The 9,198-nt window shown below is 34.2% G+C and overlaps 1 protein-coding gene across 1 annotated transcript; it reads left to right on the forward strand.

The window, feature by feature from the left end:
• Positions 1-4,254: 4,254 nt before the first annotated feature.
• On the forward strand, positions 4,255-8,984 carry LOC148616245 (uncharacterized). The gene is made up of 2 exons (XM_088583106.1): positions 4,255-4,286; positions 6,107-8,984. Exon 2 carries the CDS (start codon positions 6,147-6,149, stop codon positions 7,617-7,619), a length of 1,473 nt encoding a protein of 490 aa, XP_088439232.1. The 5' UTR covers positions 4,255-4,286; positions 6,107-6,146; the 3' UTR covers positions 7,620-8,984.
• The last annotated feature ends 214 nt before the right edge of the window (positions 8,985-9,198 follow it).

The raw sequence follows: 9,198 nt of genomic DNA on the forward strand, positions 1-9,198 counted from the left end.
CTGTTGCCACTATTAAGTAAAAACGGTATGGTTTATACGGACCGGAAAGTTTAAATTGCTTTGTTACATGATAATTAGTCCATGGACCATGAAATACTGATATTTTTTTTTGATACCAACTTTAACTTCGTTGGTTTTTCCAATAACCTAGACGACATAATTCACTGACAAATCTTAAAAAGCCTGACGGTAAGGAGATATAAAATATAAGGTAAAGGTCGAAATTATATCATATGAAAGCTTATTTTCGTTAAAAAAAATGAGAGAAAAAATACATAATCCGTGGCCACGTATTATCATGCAAGTCGTGGCCACGAATAAGTATAAACATTTTTTCTCTAATTTTTTCACCTAAATAAGCTTTTATATTATTGTACAGATAATTTTTATTTAAATTTAACATTATCGACCATTTTGTTTGTTTTTTAGTAGCAACAAATGAAATAAACATAGTAGCTTAAAAGTTTGAATATGATTTAAAAAGATATTTTATCGTTTCTTTTAGTCTTATCATATATTTTGGCAGGGATGGCAAAATATATATGATATTAAAAAAAACCTTCAATTACTCGGTCGTTACTAGCACTTGTATACTATCGTCTGGTGAAAATTTTTCATTTTTAATTGAATGTGGTATTTTTGTTTTAATCTTTTATTAACCGAATTAAAATATGACAAAACCGCTTGACATCTCAAATGTCAAACAATTTGGTGTTAAAGGGATATGAAATTGGACCATGCCCCCCCCCAAAAAAAAAGAATTCTTTTTATTTTTTGTTCATAAGATTCATCATGAAAATCCCTGCCTGCGTTTTCAGATATCTCTTACGATTTTCGAGGAATAAAGGGCTAAAGGAGAAAAATCAACTTCTTCATTTTTGGTCCAACTTTGAAAATCTTTAGTTACTTTCCTCCTAATAAATCATGTATTGTGTCTTTACAAGTTGTTGTGTTCATAATGCGCGCACATCCCAATGCTTAAGTGTGTCAAAAACTTATGCCAGGCGCGTAGCTGAGGCCAAATTGAAGTGTAGGCAAAATTACGGCAGGGGGTCTGGGAGCAGGTCCAGGAGGGGCGAAGCCCCCCCCCCCCGAGGCTCCGCGGAGCTAGCGTTTTAGAGCATCATTTATGCCTCTCCTGGATGTATTTTATCTCCAAAAAAAAATTTGGCAGAATTAAGTGCAGGCAAACGCTTTTTTGCCTAACGACAGCTACGCGCCTGTATGTTGTGTCTATACTTGCCTCAAGTGAACAGAATTTTGCACGCTGCAGTCGTATCATGTTGGCGATCCATGAAGTTTTTTTTATCCGATCTATAATCCTAGGATTTCAGCTCGAGTGCATATTGAATGATGATTTTCCACACCATCACCAACACAAGTGCTTGGGATAAGTGTTGAGTAAGCCTATCCCTAGACTGGTTCCCGATTGCAATATTCAGTATGTTACACATGTACAAATATAAGAGAGTATTGCTATTAGCTAATACCTGGAACGTAGTCCCGGGAGCCAGGATAGCCTACTCTCTGATAGTATATTCAAGTATATTCATAAATGTTTTGCGATCATTTCTCTATATTCATTTACTCACTGACACAAAATACCTGAATTTTCTATCCCCTCCCCCTAAAAAAGTATCATTGACAGTACAGCGCTTATAAATACAGAAATTAAACACACCAATGAGCATCCGTGATCGCCAAAGAAGTTATTAAATCACCATAGGGGAATGGATCGAGAAATATGTACATGTATTTGGACATTTTAATAATCTGAACTTTCACATTTAATGTATAGTTTAAGACTTGGAAATAATTCTATTATAATTATCCCTCATGTCATTAATTTCATTTACATATTTACTGTTAAGTCTCACTTTTGTTGTAAAATTGTTATTACTCATTTCATCCATTCATAACTTGCCAAAGACATAATAATCACTCAATTCATTCAATGTCATTTGTTTGATCTGTGTTAATCCTTTAATTGTCTGTACTATTTATATGTCTTGTCGATTTGTGTTTTAGTTTTAAAGTTTTAGTTTATGACTTTTGTTCGGGTTCTCCGGACTGCAGAAAATAAAAGGTTAAGATCGGAACTCTTGTCCGTCTTGTTCGTTGACTAGAAACGACCTCATCCAGCCGGTCATACGTATAAAGAAACATTGTTTTGAGGTCGAATATCCCCCAAAGTGTTTATTTTATTCTTAAATAGCCATTGACCATTCGTGTATTGACCACAAGCATTTACCAGTATTGATTGATTGATTCTCTTTTTCCTCCATAAAAGGGGAGTTCTATGATATCCACAAACATGTTATATATATAATTACATCTCACAAACACACAGGAAAAAGGTAATAATAAGAAAAAATATTAGTTATAACGTCAAAAATAAATCATGTCTGATTATACATCATAGCATATATATATATTAAGCTGAGCCTAAAAATCTGACGAATTTTGGGGATTTGATACATCGCATCTACCCCAAAGAACTTGAGATAAAGGATACTACAGACACTGTGAAATCAGCCTCATATCTTGACCTACACTTAGAAATCGATATTAAAGGAAAACTAATGACCAAACTTTACGACAAACGTGATGACTTTCCATTCAAAATTGTCAACTTTCCCTTCAGCATCTGCGTATGGAGTGTTCATATCACAATTCATACGTCATGCATGAGCTTGCCGAAACTACGCAGACTTTTGTATCGCGCTAGAATTCTAACAGATAGGCTTCTGGAACAGGGTTATGTTGCTAAGTGATTGGAGTCATCACTACAGAAGTTTTATGGTCGTCATCATGAACTCGTGGATCGTTACAGTGTATCCATCAGCACCATGAAAATTGATTTGTTCAAGGTATCATAGTTTTCCTTTCCTCTTTCGTCTACCCGGACTTGACTTTTTATGAGCAACTCCTGCGGTGTTTCTAGAAAAGCAGAGGACGCTTACCCTACCGGTGCACCTGGTCCATGCTCCCTGTTTTTGGTAGAGTCCGAGTTGCTCATTTTATTTTGATGCTTCGTGTGTATGATTTTAGTTACTTTGTGTTCTTTGTTGTGAATGTCTATTTTCCTTGTCTGGTCTTTGTCCCTGGATTGCATTCTTTTGATTACCGCTATAACTTTGGTTCCCTTGATTACTCTTTCGTATAGTGTCGGTCATACCACCAAGCGTCGCTATCATAAGTTCACTGTCCCCCTAGTCGAAGAAAAAGATCGACTTTTCTAAAAGTAATATTATGTCTACTATTTTATGGAACATTTAGTTTCATATTTGGAAAAAAAATCGTGCAGCTCAGTAAATGTGGCTAAACATGTAGGAAAGTCATTCAAATAAAATTTACACATTGGACAGTTTAAAAAAAAAAATAAAAAAACGTGAAGTAGTACAAGTCTCTCTCGTCCACTACACGTAACTCGTCCGAAACGTAGATAAAATAAACGATGTCCTATCATTATGTGCATATAAACGTACATTTAGGGTCGAGAAAAAAAAAAACCTTTTTTCACTCCAATCAAGATCTGAAACCAAGACCTTTACATCTAAAAGAAGCCGTAGCTTTCCCTTGTCTTTTATTGCAAAGATCAGAAATATTTGTGTGCATCGTAAACAATGGCTGCTTTTAAACTGTATCTCGAATCTTTTGTAGTTAACACTAAGAAATAAGATGATCGTTTAAGGTATATGGATTTTTTCTTTAATATCTTTTCTTGTCCTCTTATATATTATCTAAACATTTCAATGGGCGACCTATTCAATCCTTGAAATATATTTGGATGATACCAACAGCTGGTTATAATTGATTTGGCGCTTTCTATTTATATATTAGTCCATAAAAGTAATAGGCCAGGGGTAGTATCTCAATATCCTTGTTTCAAATTTAGTTATTACAAGAAAAATATATTCTACACCCGAACAATCTATTTTCAAGGTTTTAAATAGTTAAGACAATACTTATCAATCACAAGGACTGTCTTCAAAGATAGCTCATGTAATGTGTACCGTGAGCATTTTTAACTAATTGGCATAGTTCGTCTAAAATCTAATTGAATGTGGCAGCGAATGTCCAGCCAACTTGGTAGCGAATATCCAGCCATCTAATTATTTTATTACTTTATTATTCAAAATCAGGTATTTTCTGTTTGTATTTCAATAAAAATATCATATTTAGGTATATTTAGCACTCTTTTATTTCAAATTTGCCTGTTTCCTATGTTGAGTACTACAACCACAATTTTAAATAAATGTTTCGGTCTTCTTTCTGCTTGAGAGGTAAGCGCTGTTGTTCATATGATAAATTATATCAAAATTGCATCCGTTCTTAATAATATCTGGTGTTTTATAACCCGCCACAATGAATTGACAAGTTTTTTTTGTGGTACCCTCCGAAAATTGCGTGTCCGTCCATCCGCCCATCTCCGACGGTTGCAGGTGATAACTTAAAAAGAATTTAATTATATTTTGTACAATATAAGTACCATAAAATACATGTCAAGCCTATTTCAGCAATATCATTATATCACCAGTATCAACTTTGCGTGTCGGGATATTACTTAATGAACCAATAATGCACTATTTTTGTTGTTGTTGTTTTATGTGCGTTATTTTTGTGTTTTTTTTTATAGGAGGGTACCCAATCCATACTTCATTTTAATTTTTAAAAAATGTAGAAATACGTGTATTTCCATTTTATTCTTAGTTGATTAGAAAATACTTTCAATTTCTGGTTTATTTCGGAGACAAAATACGTTTAAAGTATAAAATCTTTGTAGGTTTCAGTCAAACAAATGCTTGTTATATTGACATTTTCTGGAGAAGGTATTTGTCTGTGCTCAGAGTATTTATCCAGAAGCAAAGCAATGAAGGGTGCTTCCCTAAATGACGTCATATATGAGCCAATATGAAAAGTTTATATTCTTGTCCGTTAAATTCATCCATAATTATTCAAAATATCCACCAATTTGACAAATTGTCAGTTGTAGTGTAAAAGACATTTACTAATCTTAACAAAACTTGAATTCCATATTTTGTCCAGACAAATTTTATCCCCCAAATGACCAACACTTCAAAGGTGTCAATCCTTGACAATATTCTCAAATATGACAACTGGTATAAGTAAGTTGGTCACTCTTATTGCATTCTTATTGAACTAAAGTTTGTTTTAAAATTTTGCCTTTTATAAGTTTTGTACCCTTGTGCATCTTTTGCCACTTATGAAAGTGCTCAGTAGATTGAAATTATTTTTCTTACATAAGATGTACATTGGGTTTTGATGTATCAAATTGTAATGACCATCCTCCCTTTGAGGAAGCGAAGATGGACTCAGAACCCAGACTTGGGAGGATAAGGGAGCGAAGGTGGACTCAAAACACAGATTTGGGAGGATGTGTAATAACAGACCAAAAGACTACTTCTTCTACCCCGCCATTAGAAGTGGCGAGATATTATGTGATACACTCCGAAAGGTTGCGTGTCCGTCCGCCTGTGCGTACCAACAGTTTCCAGATGATAACTCGAGAAAGGATTAATGCATATTTTTGAAACAGTTGTTATTAAATTCGATTTTCAGTTAAATCAAAAATGTAGTTTTTGAGTTAGGCGACTTTGAACATTTTGCCATTCCCCTTTTTGCACAATTACGTGTCGAGGTATCAATAAATGTTCCACCGATGCCCTATTTAAAAAAAAATAACCTGGATTTTGGACTTTTTTTAATAATGATTCATATTCATGAACTTACTATTGAATGAGATTTAACCATCCAGCCAGTCTTAGAAAGAATACCGATTAGTTACTATTACTTGAAGATAACTAGAAAACTAAGTTTCGGTGTTTCACAAACAGTAATCAGATGTCCAACACAGATGAGTCGTGGACTTATGCTTATGAAGAGTGATACATGTTTATGCAAATAATTAAATCGATGCCAAAATTACCACTTAAATAAATCGTATATTGCTCAGTTCATATAATAATCATATATGGTATGTTTTATGATTTTCATATTGATCAATCTTACACAAAATAAATCAAAAGCAAATGTATATATTTATGACGACGTTACCATTAAAACTATATTTTCTATATTTTAGAAATTTGGCAGGAGATGACGGCTTACTTAGAAGAAATATAATGATTGGGGTGTGCCGGTTGTATAGTCGGAAGAGAAACATTTTCGTGTTTTTCGTCGTATCTTTCGCAACATTTCTTTTTGGAATGATGAGGACGACTAACGAATTTCATCTATACAACCAACAACTTATTCAACGAAGTATGGAGTTTAACAGTCTTCAGAATATGTTCCAAATTAAACGACAAAATGATTCGAAAACAACGAAGTACAACGTAAGAGAAATTCGTAATATAATTCCACAAATGAAACCACGTGTTGTCTTAGCGCCAGAAAACAGACTTTTTCGGAGAACAACAGATGATCTGATTACAAGTATTATGAAGTCAGACTGGAAAGATTGGAAAGACCAATTTTGTGATGGCAACTTGTATAATTTCAAAGGTTCGATAATTCTTATGAAAAATGTCATCATAGATCCTTCAAAGAAAAACAGCGTTGCCAAAGGAGGAGAATCAATCGAGTCAGTGATTGGTCACACGGAGAAAGATGAGGTAGTTAACGTTCAACACGGATTCTTTAATGTACCATGTGACGAACTCCCAAGGATAAATTTTGCTCGTCGATCTCATTTTCAAAACTGGTATGAAGGAATTTCTAAGAGAGAATTTCAACTAAAGGTCTATCAAAATGTGTCCTCGTTTACAGTTTTGATTCAGCGAGGAGACTATGCAAACCTATACTGGACTCTTATAGAATTATACAATACATATTTAACAATACGTTTGCTTGGTGAAAACCCCAAAGCAACAGAAGTTATTTTAATGGATGCCCACCCCATCGGTAAACTAGACTATCTATGGACAGTTTTATTCGGGAAAGTCTATAGAATAGGAGAAATTAATTTCTTTTCTTTTCATGAAAAAATCGCATGGGTGAATAAAGATGGTCCAATGCCGCAATATGTTCAAAGCATTCCATTCATTGAAGAGTTCAAATTTGCTCTGTATGAAGGTACAAATAGTAGCACCTCGCCTAATCCTCGCCACAACTGCTTAGATACTCAAAATGTTACTCTCATTCTTAGAAAAGACTATGTTGCTCATCCTCGGAACCCGGGTGGAAGAATAAAACGTAAACTGTCAAACGAAAAGGAAATAATCGAATATCTAAAGGTAAAAATATCAAATGCAAATATAAATGCAGTTCAAATAGATCTCTTATCAATCGAAGAACAGATTAAACTGATTTATGAAAGCAGTGTTTTAATTGGTGTTCACGGCGCTGGACTTGGACACACTCTTTTACTTCGCTCGGGATCAACATTGATTGAGTTATTTCCTTCTTCTTACAAGCGTTCGCCTAATCCACATTTCCAGCAATTCGCATTCTGGGCAGACGTACATTATGATAGATGGTATAGTTCGAGTCCACCTGTGAAGAAAGACGAATGGGTATATGTAGATCCAGACATTCCTTACAAACTGATAACGCACGCACTTGAAAAGAATTGCAAAGACAGTAATAATCGATGATCAAGAACCTGTTGTTCTTTTCCTTAAAAACGGGTAATTATAATACACAGATCGTAGGTAGATCTGGTATTTCTTGTAGAAATAACATAATGTTATTTCCCACTAGAATTTGTCAGGTTCGACTCAAACATTTTATTCAGTAGAGGGCTGGGCTTTTTCGGTCTAAAATATGCAGCTGTGTAGCTTTTATTACTGAATATTCCCATCTGTGTTAGCTGTGGTGAGTCGATGATCTCGAGGTTGGGCTTGGAGAAGAACCGAAGACTGATGTTCCTCTCAGAAGTGTACAATTGACATGCTCGTCAACTTCCCTGCAGACAGTTAACGCTAAAAGGTCTATTTGAGGAGGTGGATGAGCGGTTGATGGTGTTCCATGCTATTTCATTTTAATGTGTTATTTTTTTTGTTGTCTATTTAAAAGGTCGATAGAATGTCTTAAAAGAAAGTTTATAACTAATAGAAAAGAAACGAATCATTGTTTTTGTCCGTTTCGAAATCTTTCATATGAAATACACCTTTAACTTAAATGAACCATATTTTTATTCAAATGTACAACGAAATCAACAACGAATGAAATTGTCTTCCAACTATTCGAATTTTAGATGTAACGTGTCCACCTACATATTTTCACCACCGCCACAAGGTCAAGCCAACTGGGAGATCAATATCGGAACGGTTACGCATTACTCACATTTTTTTGTAAACGGTAATAATTTTGACAGAAATCCCTGCTTTGTCTGTAAAAGCTGCAGTTATGCTGAAATTGTTGAAAGGGTAACAAAATTGTTGTTCACGACCTTTCACATGCAACCTGTAATACTTGACATATGTTACCGATCTGTTCATGACCATATCTTTGGCTTGACAGTGTGAAGGGTATAATTTTTAAGCATCGGTGTTGTTGTGAACATACAGTTTTGATCTTATTCCCATTCCAGAACTTTAATGAGTAGTAATTTTTCAAATAAAAATATACATGTGTTACGTACATTATTTTTTTTTAATATCTGTTTGAAATGTCTAAATTTTTTGCTTTGTGATCAACAGTTTATCGAAATAGTAACATTTTACATACATTTTGTCTGTATTCTGTAAATCTGATTTTCTAGATGTATACACACATTGTTCATGACTTTTCACTGTGAAATCGTTGTTTGTTACTTCATAGATAATGACCAAAGTAAGTTCGTACTTGGTAAGTCATGCAAAGAAAAAGAATTTAAAAAAATGTACAAACTAATTATACTAGTCTACATTTTTATTTATTTATTTGTCTGAAATGAATCTCAGTTGTATTTATTATTTATCGTTACTTTGAAAAATTTCGCTTTCCTCGGGTAATGAAACTAAATACCAGCATATGCTTTAATTTCCTGTAATGGAAAACATAGGACATTGTGCATGGCATCGGTTCTGGCATCCTAACGTTACCACTTATTACTGTTCCAGATTGGCCACACATTTTATGACTGTTTCGTAACATACGATTTATTAAAATCTTACCCACAGAGGTCGATCGTATGTATATTGTCTTAAATATGGGAGCATTTTCCCCATTTTCAGACAATACCCACTTGGA

The sequence above is a fragment of the Perna viridis genome, chromosome 5 (genome assembly GCF_037379345.1).
Source record: "Perna viridis isolate PV_CMFRI_1.1 ecotype Kerala chromosome 5, ASM3737934v1, whole genome shotgun sequence".
Lineage (NCBI taxonomy): Eukaryota > Metazoa > Mollusca > Bivalvia > Mytilida > Mytilidae > Perna > Perna viridis.

Excerpts from the sequence above, each read along its gene's own strand:
- LOC148616245 (XM_088583106.1), top strand. The coding sequence starts at position 6,147 with ATGATTGGGGTGTGCCGGTTGTATAGTCGGAAGAGAAACATTTTCGTG.